The following is a 23075-nucleotide window of genomic DNA, read 5'->3' as shown; positions in this document are numbered from 1 at the left end:
GCAGTTATGTTTTACTGCAGCCTGAGATCATTTTACAGCAGACGGCTTTTCTTAAACCTGCAAAGCACTTTTGCTCTCCTCTCTGTCAAACTACGGACTTCATCATATCCAGAAGAATCTTTGTCCTCAGTAAGAGTACCAGAGATCTCTCCAACTTTGGGGACTTTAAACTGCTACTATATAGGAGGTAACAAGATAGGGTTGCCAGTTCCAGGTTGGGAAATACCAGGAGATTTTGGGGTTGGAGCCTGATGAGGGCAGGGTTGGAGAGACTTCAGTGAGGAAGAATAGAGTCTTCCTTCCAAAGCAGCCATTTTATCCCAGGTGATCTCTGTTGCCTGGAGATGGCTGTAATCTCAGCAGATCTCCAGCCAGCACCTGCAGGTTAGCAACCACAAAAGACCCCCCCATCACCATGGTAACAGCTCACCCGCTCCTACCCTCCTGATTTTAGTGCAAAGTCACCCTCCCCCACCAGTACAGGATATGACGTAACTTCCCGGCAGGTGCTTACAGCTACCCCAATCATTGCCAAAGTACACACGGCTTCCTGCATCACCATGACAACCATCGTATTCTTCCGTTCCCTTCCCTTTTCTAGGCAATAGATCGTTGGCAAGTGACCGACAGCCTTATTTTCAAATCACAGGTAGAGGAGGGGATTCAAGGTGAGCCACGCCCACTCGCTGGTAGCTTGCCTCTGTGGGGTTTTCTTGCTGAATGAAAAAGGAAGGCAAGGAGGACAGATCACCAGAGGGAGGGGAGAACAACCAATCAACGGTATTCTACGAAAACAGAGGTGGGACTTAAGGAAAAGATTGGCGTGAGGGCAGCCAATGCTGTGAAGCCGCGGTTCCTGCTCCACGTCGGCATCGGGGCGACCAAGATGGAGGCGCTGTGCCTGGTAGGAGCCGGAGGGGGCAAAAGGGGGGGGGGGAACTAACTGGGGTGAGCCCCCGTTGCCATGGAAACAGGCAGGTGGGCGGGACGGAACCAGTAGGCTTCTGTTGGTGGTCCTGGGCTCGGTCCGGTTTCTGAGCTGGAGCTCAGGCCCAATTTCCTTGATGAGGGATGGAGGAGTCTGGGTCGACCAGATGTGTGACAGAAGGGAAGAGAGAAGTTCCCGGCATCACCTGGATGCTCACTGCCCTGCTCCTTTCGCAGGAAGCAATGGGGAGCTTTTTTCACCTCCCCTTTCTAAGTTAGGGGCTTCTCTGGTCAGCAAACGAAGCAGCTGCCAAGGGTTGTGTGTATTACATCTCTTTGCGAGTAAAACATGTAGCACAAACGGGGGGGAAATGGTTTAATCGCAGCTCAAATAACTCACTGCTTCTGTTCGTGGAATTCAGTGGGGCTGTTTCTTTAAAAAAATGTATTTCCGGTGCATTCCAACCCATGAGTTCAGTAGGCCTTTCTCCCAGGTAAATTGCAGCTGCTGACGACTTTGCTTGGGTACCTTGTGCTGGGGGAAGGGAGTTGTATTATTCTGAGATGCTTGCTGAAGAATTGTCAAATGAAACAGGAGACAGGCCAGTGGCACCTAGAAGATGTAACAAAATTTGTTTGATGGATAACCTGCAGCAGGTTATCCATCTGGAATTTTTACTGCAGGTTCACAGATTGTAAACTGCACCTCCCCCCCCCCACGCACACACTTAAGCATTAAAAGTGTTCACTGTGTTAGTCAGACTTTAACCCCGCACTTTTACAGGTGTTAACTTGGGATCAATCTCTGTATATTTCTTGATAATATTAAAATTGTATGTCATTTCATTTCAATGTATGTCCTGCATTTTGTCACCCCTTCACCCTGCTGTTCCCCCCGCACCCACAGTGATAATAGTAATAGTTAAGTGCTGTCTGTCAAGTCACAGCTGCCATATGGCAACCACTTGAGGTATTCAATGCGAGAGATGAGGAGGGTGCTTTGCCATTGCCTGCCTCTGTATCGCAATGGTCATACTCATTCATAAAATTATTGCATAGTGCAGATCCATGCACTGCATTTGAAGAAGTGGGCATAAAAATGTATGCTGTAATAAAATATGTTTTAGTCTTTAAGGTGCTGCAAGACCCCTGTTTATTTCTGGGGTTTCTTAAAAGCCTTTCATAATGAAAAGGTGAGTAATGATGGTGGATGCATTTCCCTGAAAGACAATCTCCCTGCCTCCATTGTTAATGCCCTATGGTTTACAGTTGCTGAATAGTTCTGTGTTTTAGGCTGTATTCTTAATTCATGCAGGACTGTAAGTTTAACAAAGGTTACTCAGTGCAATGCATTAACCGAGCTCCTACTCTCTAGCAATCCCAGAATCCTCTATAAAATGCAGAAGGCTGAAGCTAGTCTCAAAAGACTCTTTGAATGTAAAAAAGTTTGAAATCCCTGGGGAACGAGTTACTGGATAAGGTTGTATGATCTGACTAGAGGTTGCTTGGTGCAAATGCTCTAATGCAAAGATGAAGTGGTTTATACTTCTAACTTTAGGGTTGTTGCTATTTTTTTCTCCTGGCAAGGCTCATATGCCTTTGACAGCTTGAAGAATAGATAGAAATGTAGATAGTCATGGGAAAAGTTTCATTAACTACATGTCTGCCTTGCTAAAGGAGCTGTGGAAAGTTGCTATGCCTTATGCAGATTTCAGCAGGTAAAAGTATTCATAACAGAAGCTACTCACTAATGTTCTTTCTGAGATCATTCTCACTGTTCACTTGCAGAGCAGTTCTTTTGTAACAACTGTAGACAAATAATTTTGTTAACACTCTTGTTTTCCTATAGATCTTTTACATATCAATATTCTGTCTGTGAGAAGACAAATTTCTCCTAACATTGGGTTGGATTTATATACATTAGCCTCAGAGTCCCAAGCATAATTTACTGTGGCATTCCCATACCAGTTAATCAACTTCTAGTCCTGATGTGGATAACCCAGATTAACCCATTCTTGTCTGATTTTGGCTGCTAAACAGGATTGGCCCAGGCTAATATTTGGATGGGAGACCACTAAGGAATACCAAGACTATGATGCAAAGGCAAGCAGTGGCAAACCACCTCTGAACATCTGTTGCTTTGAAAACCCTGTGGAGTTGCTATAAATTAGTTATGACTAGATAGCAAAGAAGCAGAAACAAATGCCAGTTCCTGAGACATTTTCATTCAAAATGTTCTAGAAGAATATTTTGAGGCATCCTTTTCTCTTTGCTGCTTTTGCCCAATATCCTTTTGCTTTCTTTGGAATGAGACAGATTTTGTTTGGAATCCCTTTGTTTATGTAGGTTATATTGTGTGCTGGGGTGGAAACCTTAGCTGCGCCTGAAATCTTCTGACCCAGCCATGTAATTTTGCCCCTTTTAAAATCACTTAACAACCACATACTTTGTCATTTCCTTGTAATTTATACTTGTTTTAAGTAGGGGGTCATATTATTATCACTAACAAGCTCAGTGTTAGTGAAATGCCCTGATTCTTTTTTGGATGCAAGGAAGGATTTTTAAAGTCTGTTTTGGGACTAGCCTGAGACAGTTTTGAATCATAGGAGGAAAATAAGGTACCCTCTTTGTGATAACAAGAACAACCACAACAAACATAAAATAATATCTCTGAGTAGTATGGTTCTCTTTGGGCCAGTTTGGTATAATGGTTGTCAGTTTGGTGTTTTGGTTAAGTCTATGGACTTATCTGGGAGAAATGGGTTTGATTTCTTACTCCTCCACATGCACCTGCTGAGTGACTTTGGGTCAGTCATAGTTCTCACAGAGTTATTCTGTCAAAGGCAGCTCTGTAAGAGCTCTCTCAGTCCCACCTACCTCACAGGGGGTCTGTTGTGAGGAGGAAAAGGAGATTATAAATCACTGTGAGTGAACGTCAGGGTATAAATCCAGTCTCCTCTTCTCTTATGTTTCTTCCTCTAATCAGTTTTATATTTGATTTTTACTTAACTCCTCTATACCAGCTGTGACCCTCCCATTTCCTTTCCTCCCCTCCTTCAAAGACCCCCCCCCCTTTCTTTATTGTGCTTATGATGCAATATGGCCTTGAAGTGTAGTTTGCAGCCTATGGGTTGAAACCATCAGGTGGGGTCACAGTGCTTCAACTGCTCTCTAGATATGCCATTTTTGCAGCCTTTCAGAAAGATCTGCTGCCAGTATGCATGCCTAGAGGGCCAGGGTGCCATGTCTTCTCTCTCTCTTTGCATACACACTAAGAGAAGCAGCAGGATGGCAAGGGCAGGTCCTCACTGATGGAGAGGACTCCTCCATTGCTCTGACAATTCATTTATTCATAACTGTGGTCTGCCTCCTGGTTCTTTGCTTGTGTTTCATGTTCATGGCTCCCTTGGTCTGCAGTGAATGTCAGTGAGGCCATCTGTCTGGTTTCCCCTCTTTTCCTGTCACATGCTTCCAGCTCAGTGGAGTCTGGAAAGGCTGAAGACGTATCATTTTGATGCCATCATCCCTCTCCCCAGGTGTGGTTTATGGTTCAGCAAATGACGCCCTTCCAGAGGCTAGCGGAGCAACTAATCTTCCTCCTTCCCAGCCTGGTCTCTGCCCAGAGGAAAAAAACCTGTTAAAACGCAAAGTGGATGTTTAGTTCCTTTCAAACCCAGCAGGGGAAAAAATGCATTTCTTTACAGCTCTCATGAAAATAGCTCAGTGACAGCATAAATGATAAAGACAATAATGGATTTAAATTAAGGGTGGGAAGATACTGGCTGGGTATTAGGAAAAACTTTTTTTTACAGTAAGAGTTGTTCAGCAGTTGAATCGGCTGCCTAGGGAGGTGGTGAGCTCCTCCTCACTGGCAGTCTTTAAGCAGCAGCTGGACAAACACTTGTCAGGGATGCTCTAGGTCATGGGTGTCAAACATGCAGCCCAGGAGCTGAATCAGGCCCCCAGAAGGCTCCAATCAGGCTTCTGAGCAACTGGCTGCCATGTGCTTCCTTCTACCTCTCTCTTGCTTCCTTCTGCATCACAGCTTGCTTTGCAAGATTTGCTCAATTGCACAGGGGTTACAGAGCAAAATTTCTATTTTCTCCATCGGCTGAGGCTCCTTCCTTGGGGAGGCAGTGCTTGCTTTTCCAGGCTTTCTCAATGGCTCAACAGAGCTACTGAGTCAAGCCTCTCTTCCTTCTATTGGCTGAGGCTCCTCCCCCTCCTAGTCCCCTGGGGAAGGAAGGAAAGAGCCAGAGCTTCCTCTGCCCAGTTCCCTGGATCCCATGGCAGAAATACAAAGAAAGCACCTTTAGGACCAATAAGTGCTAATGTTTTAAGCAAGTTTTAAGTTGTTTTTTTTTTAAATGTAATTGTGTTGGTCTGTGTCCTTTAGAAAGTTTATATCTCTGCTACCTATTTTTAAATAGGTACACACATGGCCTGGTCCAACATGGCCCTACCTGACAAGGTCTCATTTATGTCAGATCCAGCCCTCAACAAATAAGTTCGACACCCCTGCTTTAGGCCAATCCTGCATGGCGCCTTCCAACTCTGTGATTCTATGATTTTATAAGGCTCTGGTTCTCACAGAGATAGTAAATCTGTGTCTGTTGCACGATTCAGGGTGCAGAGGCTAGTCTTTTCTATCTGATTGCTTATGAACATTTTCTTTTTAATAAAGACTTTATAACCTTTGATACAGTTAGTGGTTCTCTGAACCATGCAGACCTCTACCATCTTGGACACAGTGTTTTAAATAAGTGCTGGGGGAAGACAGGCAGTTTGCAAATGACCATTCCTCCAGGGGCACGCAAGGCAGTAAACTGTCCTCATGGTGACCAGGCGTTGGGCAGTGGGAAACACAGAGTCAGGGCCTCAACTGGGAAGGGAAGCTGGGAGTCCTGATCCCTCCCAATGGGCAGTTCTGTACAAAGGTCAAGTGGTAGTAGTGAGCTACTGGAGAGTGGAAGAAACACCTCTCCAGGGACTGAAGATTATCTGAAGAGACAGTCACCCTTTATTATAAAAAATAACAACTTAAATATATATGGTTGCACATACTTAGTACCAGTGATGTGAGATAGAAACTTTTCCAGTGCTATACTTGTCAGATCTCAGAAGCTTGTCAGGGTTGGCTTCAGGCAGTACTTGGATGGGAGACAACCCCGGAGTTCTGGGGTTGCTACACAGAGGTAGACACAACCACTTTTGGATGTGTCTTGCCTTGAAAACCCTACAGAATCACCTTAAGTCCTCTCGACTGTTTATTTTTTATTTTATCAGATTTATATCCCGCCCTCCCCTAACAGGCTCAGGGTGGCTGACCACAGTTAAAAACCACATAGAATATTAATATACTAACATAGACTGTGACTTGGCAGCACTTTCCACCACCACCACTATATTTCTATGGAAAAGTTTCCACCTGTAAATGTAGTATATATAATTGTCTGGGCTGTTGGGCTGCAAATCAATCCTATTAAATGGGCTTAATGTGGGATGTGAAGCATGAACAAATTCCCAGTGCTCATATATGGTCCAGGTTTGTGCCTGGTAAGTTTTCTATCTTTTGCTAACATTACTTAACTTATTTATTTAAATTTGAACTGGAAAAGCAAAATTGAGCAGATGTTTCCAAATGGCTCAATCTAGGAGAAGGCTTGAAAGGAACAAAAAAATTATCCAAAGACTCTCCCCCCCCCCCCCCAATTTCGCCAATAGAAAAATTAGGAAATTTGGGGGAGCATGGAAAAAAGAATCCCTCTCATATGAAATATTTTTCTCTTAGGTGAGTGCATTGCATTATAAGACAAGATCTAACCCACAAAGCTCTCACATGGATAGCCCAGGCAAGCTCGATCTTGTCAGATCTCAGAAGCAGGGTTGACTGTGGTTGGTCCTTGAAATACCCAGCTGGGAGGGGGGACAGGCTTATTCAGACACCTCCCTGAATATCCTCCCGGCCCCCAGTAGGGGTCATTCACTGGAGGTCAACATGACTTCCAGGTGCAAACATACACACACACAAAACAAAAATAAAAAGAAAGAAAGAAAGATTTAACCACAAAGATGTATAGAAGTGAACATCTGAGGACTTCTTTCCAATTAAAATTTTGGGCAACCGTGAAAAAAACTTTTTTCCTTTGAAATGAATGACGTGCTTTTGAAGGAAGGTTTGGCTCACACAAAATGTATAGCATGAAAAAGTCTGTGGACTTTTTTCAGTTTCTCATCAGGGGAAGAAAAAAAAAAAACCTAGAAAGGTTCAGGGAGCACCGAACAAAATTCTTGCGATACATTTCCCCTTTTCTGGAATGAATGAATTGTACTAAGATGGTAGAAGGTACATCAGTTTGCCTGCTATCTTTTGCTTTAGAATTGGGTGTATTTGTAATTTTACTTGTAAAAAAGTAAGGCCTTTATACGTTAAAATCTCACAAATCTGCCAGTTGATACCATTTTATATGCTAACTAATTTATAAATCATGCATTGTATGTCAAGTCTGCTTATAATTCTGGTCAGGCCTGCACCTAACTTTGGCTCAGGGGAAGAGCATCCTGGGTAAAGCCAAACTGTATTGCACTGCTGCTAGCTTAAACTCACCTTACCCCCCTCCCTTTCTTTGTTATGTAGTCTTGCTTTGAAATGGGAATATGTGAACAGTTTATCTGCGCCGTCTCAGGCTTGGCACCGGGGGAGGTTGGAGCCAGAGACGCTCAAGGCCAAACCGGGCCTGAGAATGAAGTTGTAACATCAATGTGTGAATGTGCCATGCATAATACCCCTCCCTCAAGAATCCCTTTGAAGTGTACCTTATATGATTGCATTCTACTGTATGGTCTTCAGTCTTTCAATCTTACTGTAGTCGAGAACCATGATATCAATAAACTAGTTACTTTGTTTCAACGAAGACTTGTTATTGAATCTGCCGACTTGACATTTTGAAAGACTCCCCTTCGAAGCTCAACCGTTCCGACAACTTTATAACCTGATGGCCGAAAAGATTCCAGACAATGGGGAGTTTCCCAGCGAAGACGGAGAGGCCGAGATGCCCTGGCACATCCTGGACTCCAGGAGAGTGGCGGCGTCCCCTCCATAGTTCCAGCTGGTGATCACCCCCCAGCAGTATCAACCGAGGACCTCAACCACTACCATGGACGAGGCACCGATCCGCCGGGAGGCCATGATGACCCGACACATGCAGAGGGTCCGGATGGCTGAACCAGAGGCCACCAACCCCGGCACCATCGAGCCGGGGGAGGTGGACAGCATCGTCGTCGTCCAGGTGCCGGAGGACGAGGCCGAGTGCGTGGAGTGCGCAGAGGGTGGTGGAGGTGAACCGCTGCCAAAGGACATGCACGAGGAAGACGCCCGCATGTTCTGAGCGATGGTGCGCAGAGGTTGACGGAGCAGTGCAAGGCCTAAAAGATGAGATGCGAACCCTGACTGCTCAACTGGGACGCGCGCTGGGGGTGGTGGGGCCCAGAAGACCACCGCAAGCCCCGCAGACCCGAGCCCACCTGGCCCCGCCAGCACCGGCGGCACCGCCCGCAAGGGGCCCGGCTCCAGTGATCCCGCTGGCCCCGCAAGATGGAGGGAGGGGGCGAGAGCTGGATGCCACCTTTGACGGGGATCCTGAGGAGGTGAATTACTTCGCCATCCAGGCGAACAGCTATATGTACTATTGGGGGAACACCTTCCCTGACGAGTTCAGCAGGGTGGATTACTTGGGGTCGAAGCTGAGGGGGGCAGCCAAGAGATGGTACGTAAGCCTTTGTGAGTCCATGAGCCCTGACCTGGACTATGTGCAGACCTTCCTACAATCCCTACTGATCCAGTACGAGGACCCGCTGCAAGAGACCCACGTGCTAGCGGCGCTTCGCAACATGCAGCAAGGGGTCCGATCCATCCACGAGTATGCCGCCGAGTTCAGAGCAAACGCGGCTAAAGTCCGAGGGTGGAGCGAGTTGATGAAGATCGAGCACTTCACCCGGGGCCTCAATGGCAGCATACTGGATCGGGCCCTCACCCAAGCCCGCCCAGACACCCTGGTGGGGTGGATCCAACTGGCGGGGGAAGTGGAGACCAACCTGAAACAGGTGGCGATGCAGCGCCAGCACCAGTCGGGGAAGAGCCAGCATAAGGCGGCCCCCGTGAAGACGGAGGCCCAGAAGCCCAAGAAACCCACGGGGGGGGGGGCACCGGCGGGGCCCCGCAAGTGCTTCAGGTGCAGGGATCCGAGTCACCTGGCCTCTAACTGCCCACGACCGCCAACCACCTGACCTCCCCAGGCAGGGCCTAAACCCAGCACCCCGGGGCCCAAGAAGCCGACCAGCTGCCCTAAGGAAGCGGCGAAGAGCAGCGCGGTGGTGTCAGAGGAGCTTCTGGATGAAGAAGTGCTACTGTCGGCGGAGCTGGTCAATCTGGCTTGGGCGGACGAGCCGGCGGGAAACGAAGCCGGCCTGCTTTAAACGGTGCCAACCAGCAGGTCGAGCCGGAAGAGGCACCAGGTAGGTAGGTAGGTAGGTAATTTTATTTATATCCCGCCCTCCCCGCCGGAGCAGGCTCAGGGCGGCTAACAACATCATTCAGTTTCCCTTATACAAAAGACAAGGTTACATTAACATTAAACATTAAAAATTCTGATAAGTTTAAAATCACTTAATTAAGTTGATAAAAGTGCTAATGCTAGTTGTGCTTTTATAATGGCGGTAATCATTAGCAATTTCTTTCTTCGTCAGCGAAAGCCAGTCGGAAGAGGAAGGTCTTGCAGGCCCTGCGGAATTGTTCAAGGTCCCGCAGGGCCCGCATTTCCTCTGGAAGTTGGTTCCATAGGTTCGGGGCTGCAGAGGAGAAGGCCCGGTTACGGGTGCATTGCAGCTTCACCTCTTTCGGTCCGGGGGTGGTCAACAAGTTTTTTCCAGCTGACCTCAGTGCTCTCTGGGGTTCGTATGGGGAGAGACGGTCCCTAAGGTAGACAGGTCCTCGACCATATAGGGCTTTAAAGGTAATGACCAGCACTTTGTAACGAACCCGGTATGTAACTGGCAGCCAGTGCAGCTCGCGCAGCCCAGGCTGTATGTGCTCCCATTTAGGGAGCCCCAACAACAGTCTGGCCGCTGCGTTCTGCACCAGCTGCAGCTTCCGGGTTCGGTACAGAGGCAGCCCCATGTAGAGGGCATTACAGTAATCCAGTCTCGAGGTGACCGTTGCGTGAAGTACCGTTGCCAGGTCTTGGCGCTCTAGGAAGGGAGCCAACTGCCTTGCCCGCCTCAGGTGAAAAAAGGCTGACTTGGAAGTGGCTGCAATCTGGGCCTCCATTGATAAAGAAGGCTCCAGTAAAACTCCCAGACTCCTGACCCGGTGCGCCGCTTTCAGTGGCGCCCCGTCGAAGACCGGGAGAGGTATTTCCCCTTCCCGGGCGCCCCGACCCAGACAAAGGACTTCTGTCTTCGCTGGATTCAATTTCAGCCCGCTCCCCCTCAACCACATTGCCATGTCCTGCAAGGCCCGGTCTAAATTTTCAGGGACGCAGCCAGGCCGGCCGTCCATCAGCAGATAGAGTTGGGTGTCATCTGCATATTGGTGGCACCCAAGTCCATATCTCCTGGCAATCTGCGCAAGAGGGCGCATATAGATATTGAATAATATTGGTGAGAGAACTGCCCCTTGAGGCACTCCACAATCCAGTGTGTGCCTCCGGGACCGCTCACCACCAATTGCCACCCTTTGTCCCCGATTCTCGAGGAAGGAGGAGAGCCATTGTAGGGCAGACCCCCTCACCCCTATATCGGCGAGGCGGTGGGTCAGTAGCCGATGGTCGACCGTGTCGAACGCGGCCGACAGATCTAACAGCATCAGCACCGCCGCACCGCCCCGATCCAGATGCCGTTGGAGATCATCTACCAGGGCGACCAGTACTGTCTCCGTCCCATGACCCGGGCGAAAGCCGGACTGGCAAGGGTCTAGGATGGAAGCGTCATCCAGAAAACTCTGCAACTGCGACGCCACTGCCCTCTCTATCATTTTACCTAAAAACGGTAAATTGGAGACCGGTCGGTAGTTTGCCAATTCGGCCGGGTCTGCTGTACTTTTTTTCAAGAGGGGTCGGACCAAAGCCTCTTTCAGGGATGATGGGAAGCGCCCCTCCGAGAGGGATCTATTTATGATGTCCCGTGGAGGACATTCAAGCTCCCTCAGGCAGGATTTAATTAGCCAGGAGGGGCATGGGTCCAAATCACAAGTTGTAGGGCGCGCAGAGGAGAGAATTCCGTCAACTTCCTCCAGGCTGAGCGGGTCGAAATGATCCAGAATTAAATCAGAAGACAGGCAAGGGGCCTCGGGCTCAGTTTGGTGTAGTGGTTAAGTGAGTGGACTCTTATCTGGGAGAACCGGGTTTGATTCCCCACTCCTCCACTTGCACCTGCTGGAATGGCCTTGGGTCAGCCATAGCTCTGGCAGAGGTTGTCCTTGAAAGGGCAGCTGCTGTGAGAGCCCTCTCAGCCCCACCCACCTCACAGGGTGTCTGTTGTGGGGGGAGAAGATATAGGAGATTGTAAGCCGCTCTGAGTCTCTGATTCAGAGAGAAGGGCGGGGTATAAATCTGCAATTCTTCTTCTTCTTCTTCTTCTTCTCATGTGCTGTATCTAAGGTGATGGGCAGGTCCTGGCGGAGCGACGTGATTTTGTCTGCAAAAAATTTCGCAAAAGCCTCACAGCCTATTTCTAATTCTTTGACGTTTGGTCTGCCCTGGGGCAGTGTAGTTAAATGTCCAATTATTTTAAACAATTGTGCCGGGCGCGAATTTGCAGACGCAATCTTGGCCGCGAAGTACTTCTTCTTCGTGGTCTTGACTGCCATCTCATACGACCTCATAAACGTTCTGTAGGATGTTCTCGCCGCTTCGCCACGAGTGCGCCGCCACTGCCTCTCTAGTCGTCGGAGTCCTTGTTTCAGCCGGCGTAGCTCCAGGGTATACCAGGGAGCCAGCCTTGAACGAGGGTGCAGAGGACGTCGGGGTGCGATCTCGTTGATTGCCCCAGATAGCCGGTCTTGCCAGGCATCAACCAGGGCATCAAGGGAATCGCAAGGGGGCCAAGGATCCCGAAGAGCTGTTTGGAACCGTTCCGGGTCCATCAGGCTCCGCGGGCGAGCCAAAATAGGCTCTCCGCCCTTACAGGGTTGTGGTAGCGTCTCCATACGAGCCTTGAGGGCTAAGTGATCCGACCATGGTATCGCCTCCGTCGCGATTTCGTTCACTTTAATCCCGGCCGCAAAGATCAGATCTAATGTGTGCCCAGCCTGATGTGTGGGAGTCGTAACAAATTGGGAGAGTCCCAGTGTCGCCATGGAAGACACTAGGTCCATCGCCTGAGTGGACGCCGCGTCATCGGCGTGAACATTGAAGTCACCCAGGACCAGAAGCCCTGGGTACTCCAACGCCCAGCCGGACACCGCCTCCATCAGGGATGGTAAGGCGCTGGCCGGTGCGTTAGGCGGACGGTACACCAGCCAGATCGCCAACCTCTCCCCGACATCCAACACAAGGCCGACACATTCAACACCATCGATCTTTGGGGCCGGGAGGGCCCGGAAGGAGTAAGCCTCCCGCATGAATACCGCCACCCCGCCCCCCCCGCCCGCTAATCCGCGACTGGTGGAAGACCGAGTAACCCGGGGGAGTCATCTGGGAGAGTGCCGTTGTCTCTCCCTCTTGAACCCAGGTTTCGGTCACGCAAGCCAGGTCTGCATCCTGCCGAAGTAGGAAGTCCTTGATGGTCTCGGTCTTATTATTTATAGACCTGGCGTTGCATAGCACCAGTGTCGGACGCGGGCAAATTCTCTTGGTCCCCTTACTTGTCACCGTTGGGATGGGAAGTAGACTAGAAGGGGGTCCGAGCACTATTTTGTCTCTGTCTCCTTCTCTCATATCTCCGTCCATTCCCACCGTCATATCTTCCCCTCCCCAGGAGCACTGAGATCCCCTGACCGGTCATCCCAAGCCTATTCTTTGATGGTTATTATTAAGTTCAACTGACTAATTTACATAAACAGCACAGATTCCCAGCCCACCCCCGTCCTTGGTTCCTAATTATCCAGATCACAAAATCTTTCCTAATTGATTAGTAAATAAATAATTCTTACTTAGCACAGTACTAAAACCTAATTCCTAAAATTTAAAGTGCTAACATGAATAAATAATCAGTTAAATTAATTAATCCAATATGCATTTAAATACATAAAATACACAGTAATAATCCAATTTCTAATCAGTTTAAAATTTCTAATCCAATTTCTAATCAAATTAAATTGGTTCATTGCTAATAATTCTAATAGGTGATCAGTAGTTCATTAGGCAGCAAAGATAAATTAAGGAGGTGAGGTAGGGTGTAGTTCTTAAAGTGCTGTTAGTTGGTGTGAAATCTTTTAGAAACGAATGTCCAGGTTTTAGGCGTCTTCGGCGCTTCGTGGCGGCTTTAAAGTGCAGGTGCTGTTTTCTGGTATAGAGACAGTTTTTGGGTGCTGTTCTTAGTATGATCTTTTGAAGCATGGGTGGGAGAGCTTCTTGGCTGATGGCCCTGCCTCGGGTGAGGGGGGTGGGGGCAGAAGAATACGGGAGCGGGGGGGGCAAGAGGGGAGCAAGGAGGAAGAACAAGAGGAAGAAAGGGGGGGCGAGGACAGAGACCGGGGTGTCCGTTGAGACCTACGTCCCGGGGGGCAGTCCACTCCTCCGCTCGCTCACACCCTCTCAGCTCCGTCACCCTCCACAGCTACCCCACTCACTCGACTCACCCCTCTCCCTCCTCGTTATGCCAGTTCAGCGCCCCAGTCCTCTTGGCGAAGGGCTGCTCCAGCTCCTCGCCTATGGCCGCACCCACTCCTTCCCAGTCTCGGCGTCGCCCGGCAGCGATGTTTCCGCGGCTCGAAACAGCCGCGCTCCTTTCCAGCACTCCAGCACTCAGTAAAACCAAGCGAAAGCCCCGCAAGTTGGAACAAGCAAAAGCTCCGCCACGGCCTCCGCTCTCCTCGCACCTCCGCGCTCTCCTCCCCGGCGCCGGCTCAGTCCCTCCCGGCCTCCACTGGACGCCAGCTCGCGGCTGCGTCCCGGCCCTGTTTGCAGCCCGCCGCTCACGCCTCCAACTCTGTCAGCAGCCGACAGCCGCCGCCTGGACCTCGGTTCTATGGTGATTTGTTGTTGTTTTGTTCGCTCGTTGTTGTTGGTAGTTGCTATAGTTATATAACCAGTGACGGTGAGAGTAACGGGACGCTTGTATTTTGTTACGGTGAAGCTTCTGAACCCCAAATTGAAAAGGTTCATCCACTAGGTTATGTAGTCTTGCTTTGAAATGGGAATATGTGAACAGTTTATCTGCGCCTTCTCAGGCTGGGCACCGGGGGAGGCTGGAGCCAGAGATGCTCAAGGCCAAACTGGGCCTGAGAATGAAGTTGTAACATCAATGTGTGGATGTGCCATGCATAGTACCCCTCATTAGGGTTTGTAGAATCTTTCGGGATCAAGTGCCGTGTTCTACTGGAGAAAGTTTTCCTTCCAGACGTTTCGTTCTCAGCTGCGGAGAACATCCTCAGTGGCGTTGCAGCCGGAGCAGGCGCTCAGACCTTCTTGGCTGCTGTGTATTGAGTGGGGCCAGGGCTGCTGGAGAGCTGCTATTTGTAGGCTGGAGGGGGTGTGATGAAAGGGCAATTGGTTTGTGGATGTGCCCATTGTTTGGTGGGGCTTCCTGGGAGGGTAGTGATAAGGAAACTGGCTGTTGAATGTGACCATTGTTCTGTGTTAATTGCTGGGAAGGTTGGAAGGGGTTTGAAGATAAGGAAGATGGTTGTTGACTGTGCTGATTGTTCTGTGGAATTTGCTGGTTGTTCTGAGACTTTCTGCAATTTATAGTCTGTAGGGTGTTTTGCAGAGCTGGGTACCAAGATTAGCAGCTCTCCAGCAGCCCTGGCCCCACTCAATGCACAGCAGCCAAGAAGGTCTGAGCGCCTGCTCCGGCTACAACGCCACTGAGGATGTTCTCCGCAGCTGAGAACGAAACGTCTGGAAGGAAAACTTTCTCCAGTAGAACACGGCACTTGATCCCGAAAAATTCTACAAACCCTAATGATGTTGGCAGCCGTGAAAACCTGAAATCATAGTACCCCTCCCTCAAGAATCCCTTTGAAGTGTACCTTATATGATTGCATTCTACTGTATGGTCTTCAGTCTTTCAATCTTACTGTAGTCGGGAACCATAATATCAATAAATTAGTTACTTTGTTTCAGCGAAGACTCGTTATTGAATCTGCTGACTTGACATTGTATGCTGGTGTGTGTGTGTGTATAAAGTGCTATCAATTCACAACCAACTTTTCAAGGCTAGTGAGAAGCAGAGGTGGTTTGCCATTGGCTTTCTCTGCAGAGTTTTTCTTGGTGGTCTCCCTTCTTAGCTTCCAAGATCTGATGAGATAGGGCTATACCATGCCACCTAAATGGGTTTGGGTTTGCTAGCAGTAGTGTATAAATTTCAGTTAAACATAACATAAGAGAAGCCATGTTGGATCAGGCCAATGGCCCATCCAGTCCAACACTCTGTGTCACACAGTGGCCAAAAAAGAAAGGAGGTTCACAAGAGGGGCTAGAAGCCCTTCCACTTTGCCCCCCCCCCCCAAGCACCAAGAATACAGAGCATCACTGCCCCAGACAGTTCCAATAATATGCTGTGGCTAATAGCCACTGATGGACCTCTGCTCCATATTTTTATCCAAACCCCTCTTGAAGCTGGCTATGCTTGTAGCCGACACCACTTCCTGTGGCAGTGAATTCCACATGTTAATCGCCCTTTTATCCGTTTTAACCCGACTGCTCCAGATTGTTTTTTATTGCTTCAAAATTTCTGGATATTTTATGTTTCTAATTCTAGGAGACAGCCTCTTTTACTTTCTCTCCCCATAATAATGATAACAGATCTCCAGGGCAACTGGGAGAAAATACCTTCCCTTGGCTGATTGTGAAACAAATTCCACCCCCAGGTTATTTGATTAGGCTCCTCAGTGGCATTTGCTGAAGGATCTGGGCAAAGTGATTGAAACTCTAAAGCGGTAGAATGTAGAAATCACTCCTGAGCACAATGTATGCCCAGTGTCCTAGAATAAAAAGGAACAGGGCCATCTTCTGTGGATCAGTAGCACTGGGTTTTTGCATTTTGATGTAGAGCAGGGGTGGCTAACTTGCGGCTTGGGAGCCACATGTGGCTCTTTCACATATATTGTATGGCTCTCAAAGCCTCCACCATGTCATTGGTCAGCTTGGAGAAGGCATTTATCTCTTTAAATCACTTTGGCAAGTTAGCTGGCAGCTTGGAGAATGCATTTAAAGTTGCTTTCTTTCCACTTCCCCTCCCCCATCTATTTGCTTACCTCTTGTGGCTCTCAAACATCTGATGTTTATTCAATGTGACTCTTACGTTAAGCATGTTTGGCCACCCCTGATGTAGAGTATGTGCCAGTTCTCACAGCCCTTGCATCCCCATGATGTGTCCTCCCATTCCCCTAGAGTCCTGCCATGAATGTAAGCCATGCTGACCCCAGGCACCCAATGGGAACGGTTCTGCCTCCTCTGCATGGCTGTCCAATTGCCTTTTGCAAATAAAACAGGCCCTGACATATTTCTTGCTGTCTCCTCTCCCTCACTGAGGCTACCCTTCCACGGGGTCCTGGCAGCTGTAAAATCTTTATGGCAATACTGCTGCTATCGTGCTGACCATCTGGGCCATTGCACACCTAGTTTAATTGATTGAAGTTTAATTTATTGAAACTTCAGAATTAAATGATCAGAATAAACTGTGCAGTAACTCTTAACGTCTTGTTTTAATGGTTGATTGCTCGAGGCAGCCCTTGGCTTGAACTGGAAACCTCCAGAGAGAAATTTATGCTGCTTCTGGCCCTCCAGTCCGGGCTCATTATAGAGTTAAAATGTGTGTTTATTTCTGGTCTCTCTGGTGGAAGCTTGTCTTTTTGGCAAAGAGATGTATAAATTCTCCTCTGATGCTTACGTGGTAAGCATCTATCCTGATTCTCTCAGATTGCAAAACAGGACAGATATGCCACCTTTTACCTCTCATCTGTTGCTTCGTTCAGCCCAGACTGGAAATGGGCTATTCCTCTGATAGTACTTGTGTGGAAAATCAGCTGGTTAGCTTTGGGGCATCACGCTGTTGCGCCTGCAGTTTTTGAGGCCCACATTAGAGAGTCTGAATTCCCCATCTTGCTGTAAAACCAGGGATTTTCAAAGCTAGATCTGCAGGCATTGCACAGGGGACAGGTGAAATATTATCAGAGGGAAGAAAAAATTCCCGGTGCACATCTGCCCACTTAGTAAGTTTGCTAAACAAATTTATCTGTATGTGTCTGTATGAACAAGGATGAAAACACCAGAAGGAGAGACTAAATTTGTCTACATTGTATCTTGTCTACGTGAAAATGGATGTGCCACAGGGGTCCTGAAACCGATCTTATTTTTCTGTTGCCTGTTCAGGCATGTTGCTTTTGCTGAAACTATGGAGACTAGGCATGGGCATGAATCGAAGCACAAGCTATGATTCATGCTAAAAATGGCTGATTAGTGGTTTGTTGCAAATCGGTTCGGCAAATGGTGCTGTGCTCAAAATAAAAACAAAATGGCTTGTTTGGGGGATGGTTTGTCTGTGTCATTATTGGTGAGAGATCCTCCTAGCGCACTGCGACATACCCAGTGTGATGACGTTACCCAGAAGTGACGTTATCATGCTGGGGATGTTGCCAGGGGGGACGTTCTATCATTTGGGCTTATCCTAAAGTTTCCCCCCTAGTGATAGAGCATCCCACTGATGACAGGCCTGGTGTGGAGACATCACTTCTGGGTGATAAGAACATAAGAGAAGCCATGTTGGATCAGGCCAATGGCCCATCCAGTCCAACACTCTGTGTCACACAGTGGCCAAAATTTTTATACACACACACACACACACACACACACACACACTGTGGCTAATAGCCTCTGATGGACCTCTGCTCCATATTTTTATCTAACCCCCTCTTGAAGCTGGCTATGCTTGTAGCTGCTACCACCTCCTGTGGCAGTGAATTCCACATGTTAATCACCCTTTGGGTGAAGAAGTAGCTCCTTTTATCCGGTCTAACCCGACTGCTCAGCAATTTCATCGAATGCCCACGAGTTCTTGTATTGTGAGAAAGGGAGAAAAGTACTTCTTTCTCTACTTTCTCCATCCCATGCATAATCTTGTAAACCTCTATCATGTCACCCCGCAATCGACGTTTCTCCAAGCTAAAGAGCCCCAAGCGTTTTAACCTTTCTTCATAGGGAAAGTGTTCCAACCCTTTAATGTCTGTGTCATTATTGGTGAGAGATCCTCCTAGCGCACTGTGACATACCCAGTGTGATGATGTTACCCAGAAGTGACATTATCATGCTGGGGATGTTGCCAGGGGGGACGATCTATCATTTGGGCTTATCCTAGAGTTTCCCCCCTAGTGATAGAGCATCGCACTGGTGACAGGCCTGGTGTGGAGACATCACTTCTGGGTGATAAGAACATAAGAGAAGCCATGTTGGATCAGGCCAATGGCCCATCCAGTCCAACACTCTGTGTTGCCCGTTTCTGCACTTTTTCCAATGCTATAATATCCTTTTTGAGGTGCGGTGACCAGAATCGCACACAGTATTCCAAATGAGACCTCACCATCGATTTATACATGGGCATTATGATACTGGCTGATTTGTTTTCAATTCCCTTCCTAATAATTCCCAGCATGGCGTTCGCCTTTTTTTATTGCAGTCGCACACTGTCTTGACATTTTCAGTGAGTTATCTACCACGACCCCAAGATCTCTCTCTTGGTCAGTCTATGTCAGTTCACACCCCATCAGCTTGTATTTGTAGCTGGTATTTTTGGTCCCAATGTGCATTACTTTGCACTTGGCCACATTGAACCTCATCTGCCACGTTGACGCCTACTCACCCAGCCTCAACAGATCCCTTTGGAGATCCTCACAATCCTCTCTAGTTCTCACCACCCTGAACCATTTAGTGTCATCTGCAAACTTGGCCACTTCACTGCTTACTCTCAACTCCAAATCATTTATGAACAAGTTAAAGAGCATGGGACCCAGTACTGAGCCCTGCGGCACTCCATTGCTTACCGTCCTCCACTGTGAAGACTGCCCATTTATACTCACTCTCTGCTTCCTATTAATTAGCCAGTTTTTGATCCACAAGAGGACCTGTCCTTTTACCATGACTCTCAAGCTTACTAGGGAGCCTTTGATAAGGAACTTTATCAAAAGCTTTCTGGAAGTCAAGGTAGACAACATCTATTGGGTCTCCTTTGTCCACATGTTTGTTCACCCCCTCAAAGAACTGTAACAGGTTAGTGAGGCAAAATCTTCCCTTACAGAACCCATGCTGAGTCTTCCTCAATAACTCGTGTTCATCAATGTGCTTACACATTCTGTCCTTGATAATGGTTTCTACCAACTTTCCCGGTATTGAAGTCAGACTGACTGGCCTGTAATTTCCTGGATCTCCTCTGGAACCCTTTTTAAAGATGGGGGTGACATTTGCTACCTTCCAGTCCTCAGGAATGGAGGCAGATTTCAATGAAAGATTACATATTTTTGTCAGAAGATCCACAAGTCCAACTTTGAGTTCTTTCAGAACTCTTGGATGTATGCCATCCAGACCTGGTGACTTATTAGTTTTTAATTCGTCTATCAGTTGTAGGTCTGCCTCTCTTGTCACCTCAATCTGACTCAGGTCTTTCAACACCCCTTCCAAAATAAGTGGTTCTGGAGCAGGCAAACACTTCTCATCTTCCACAGTGAAGACGGAGGCAAAAAATGCATTCAGCTTCTCAGCCATTTCCCTAGCCTCCTTCAGTAATCCTCTGACCCCTTGGTCATCCAAGGGCCCCACTGCCTCCCTGGCTGGTTTCCTGCTTCTAATATATTTGAAGAATATCTTTTGATGTCATCATGCTGGGCACATTGGGGGATGTCTGTGCTTTCTAGCCCTCTTAGGGCCGTTCCACACCTTTCTTCCAGTTTTGTGAGAGCCAGTTTGTTGCAGTGGCTAAGTGTGCGGACTCTTATCTGGGAGAACCGGGTTTGATTCCCCACTCCTCCACTTGTAGCTGCTGAAATGGCCTTGGGTCAGCCATAGCTCTGGCAGAGGTTGTCCTTGAAAGGGCAGCTTCTGTGAGAGCCCTCTCAGCCCCACCCACCTTATAGGGTGTCTGTTGTGGGGGAAGAAGATAAAGGAGATCGTAAGCCTCTCTGAGACTCTGATTCAGAGAGAAGGGCAGGATATAAATCTAGCTTTCTTCCTGAATGAACCAATGGACCACAAATTGTTTGGGGAATAAAAAACACACAAACCAAACTGAAGCACCGAATTGGGTAGCCCAATGAACCACAAAACAAACCACCATTTTCGCGTTCTGTGGCCTTCCCTAGTAGAAACCCTCTGAAAATAGTAACCGTATTCATGGAACCCTCTCCATGAATACATTTCCATGACTAGGAGAGCCAGTTTGGTGTAGTGTTAAGTGTGCGGACTCTTATCTGGGAGAACCGGGTTTGATTCCCCACTCCTCCTCCTCCTCTCTGAATTGATTTGTCAACTGAGGAACCCCTGCGCATCTGCCATAGGTCACTCACATTTTTGCAGATGATTCAAGGAAGTCTTTCTAGATGAAGCCCAGCTCCATGACTTTGCATAAGCTGAGAAGACACTCCAGAGTCACACCAGTACTCCCCTTTGGGTGTACAATTTTTTGAGATGATTAGTCGTGGTATGCAAACTGTCTTCCAGGAAACTTCTTTTGCAATTATTGATCTTCTAATTGAGGACCCCTGATAAACTTCTGGGGAATCCTTAAAATGCAGGTTGAAAGCCATGAAACTGAATTAGGAAGGTTTGCATGATTCCTTTGTAAATGCAGAACCTCTGGAGCTGGCAAGTGCCAGTGGGGATCCCCTTTTCACGGCTGTGTTCCAGGGAGTCATGAGATACAAGAATCTCCACTACAACAGGGTGCACTTTATGTAGTGGAGAGGGAGCTTATTGACATTTGGATGCCAGGAAGTTACAATAGCTGTAGGGACTAGTCCTGAGGAGCAGAGCACTTGCCATTGCCTTGGCTGTCAGATCCACTTACCTCTCAAGGTGCGCTCTAGAGTGGCTGTTATTGTTGTGATTTCAGTGGCTTGTGGGGGGGAGGAGAATTGGGAAAAGACCTTACAGCTTGATGAGGCTGTGGGCCCACCACAAAATGGCTTCCATGGTCAGTAACAAAATGCTGCACGTTTCCAAGCCAAGCATCGTCCTGTGATGGAGGTAGCTGTTTCTGAATGGATGGTCCCTGAAGACAGAAATGTGATGTCCCCTTGGGCTCTTCTGAAGCATCTCCTGTTCCACTGAGGTGGCAGAAAGCCAGGATTGGCTCTTTGCTTGGGGGGGGGGAGGAAATGGGCACCACACTCTCTGGGGCCATTCTGTGGAGCCTGCTGCTCCTGGAGAGGGGCTGTTGCAGCGCTTGAGGTGAAGTTCTGTTATACACTCCGACTGTGGCTACGTGGAAGTCAGTGCATCACAGAACTTTGTCTCGAGAGCTTTCCAGCATCCAGCAGTGGGGCTCGGCACTCCTTCTGGCCCTTTTCGCTCTCTTGGCCTGAAGTTTTATATATTAAACCCATACAGTCCCACTGAGCCATAGACAAGGCAGAGAGGTGGCACCAGTGCATCCCTGTGCTTTGGCCTGCTAGGCATGAGTTAGGATTTTACACAAGCATGCCACACTGCGTCTTCATAGTGCAAACTACAACTTTGATGGTAACTCTGCCAGGCTGATACTGATTTGGGCCACAGCATGTGCTGTTTGGATGTAGCCTTCCTCATTTTCAGATACAGAATCTAGCTACAATATAGATCCACTATTATATTTTACTGTATGTGTTCCTCTTTCTCCTTCATCTGCTAAGGTGATCCTCGGTCCCTCTGGTGGCTGAAGGCTGGAAGTGGACCAAGATAGATGGGTGTTGAACTTATAGGTGGTTTGATGGAGCACATCCAGTTAGTCAGGATGATCCCATTAAACCTTTTTTTAAATCTGCTTTATACTCAGGAAGACTATCTAGGTCAGTATTGTTTATTCTGACTGGTAGTAGCCACGTCTTGGAGTAGCAGGTTCTCTTCCAGTTACTGTGGTTCCCTCTATTACTGGATTTGCATAGGTGGCGGAAGGTACCTTAAACGTGAACCTTCCCAGCTAGATTTCCCTCCATGTTATATATAGTGTTGGTCAGGGCTTTTTTTTTTGTAGGAAAAGCCCAGCAGGAACTCATTTGCATATTAGGCCACACACCCCAGATACCACCAATGTTTCACACTGCTTTTTTGTAGGAAAAGCCCAGCAGGAACTTATTTGCATATTAGGCCACACCTCCTGTTGCCAAGCCAGTCAGAACTGTGTTCCTGCTCAAAAAAAGCCCTGGTATGGAATAGGATTGGCACACCAGCCAGATGGATTGGTCAAATTTTGTTTTATCACTTGACCTGGTAGTTGGTTGAGTATTGTTTTACTATGGTCAAATATTCTGAGAATGCCACTATATATAGGTGGTAACATTTTTTAAAAATTTCAGTACAGTTTAGGGTTGCCGTCAGCCTGGATTAAAATATCGCGTCCATTTAATATAGAGGCTTAATGAGAAGGGGTTTTGTTTCCTTTGTAACCAGGTAATGTTATTTACCTCCATTCCATGAAAACCTTCAGCTTCCCATTTCTATACATTAAGCCTCTGTTAAGTGACATGTTCCCCCCCCTGCTCCAGGTTGTTGGTAACCCTATTGTGGTGTCATTTGTTACCATAACTGCCTTTTTAAAAAGGACTTTTGTCTCTTAATAATTACATTGCATTGCTTTATTTCTGTTTGAATCTCAGCTTTTTAAAAAGGTTTTCCGAATGTAGATTGACCCTTTTCTGGGATAAAAGCCAAAGAAAAGTGTTAAAAGTAAGAATGACATTGGTAAAGATTTGCCTTGCCTAATAGTTACAATAATTTACTACAGTTTTCTTTAAAAGTTGATTTTTG

The 23075-nt window shown here is 47.7% G+C and overlaps 1 protein-coding gene across 2 annotated transcripts in view; it reads left to right on the top strand.

Annotated features, from left to right (window-relative positions):
* Positions 1 to 23075, top strand: part of COPZ1 (COPI coat complex subunit zeta 1) — a 36898-nt gene that overhangs the window by 1998 nt on the left and 11825 nt on the right. The window contains exon 2 of one of the 2 annotated variants that reach the window (XM_060253456.1): positions 650 to 904. In XM_060253456.1, coding sequence (XP_060109439.1) covers positions 887 to 904 — 18 coding nt within the window. In that variant the 5' untranslated portion in view covers positions 650 to 886. Of the gene's footprint in view, positions 1 to 519; positions 905 to 23075 lie in introns of those variants that run through there. The other variant, XM_060253457.1, reaches the window with a different exon arrangement.

The sequence above is a fragment of the Heteronotia binoei genome, chromosome 13 (assembly GCF_032191835.1).
Source record: "Heteronotia binoei isolate CCM8104 ecotype False Entrance Well chromosome 13, APGP_CSIRO_Hbin_v1, whole genome shotgun sequence".
Classification (NCBI taxonomy): Eukaryota; Metazoa; Chordata; class Lepidosauria; order Squamata; family Gekkonidae; genus Heteronotia; species Heteronotia binoei.
This window is presented reverse-complemented; position numbering and strand designations above follow the sequence as displayed.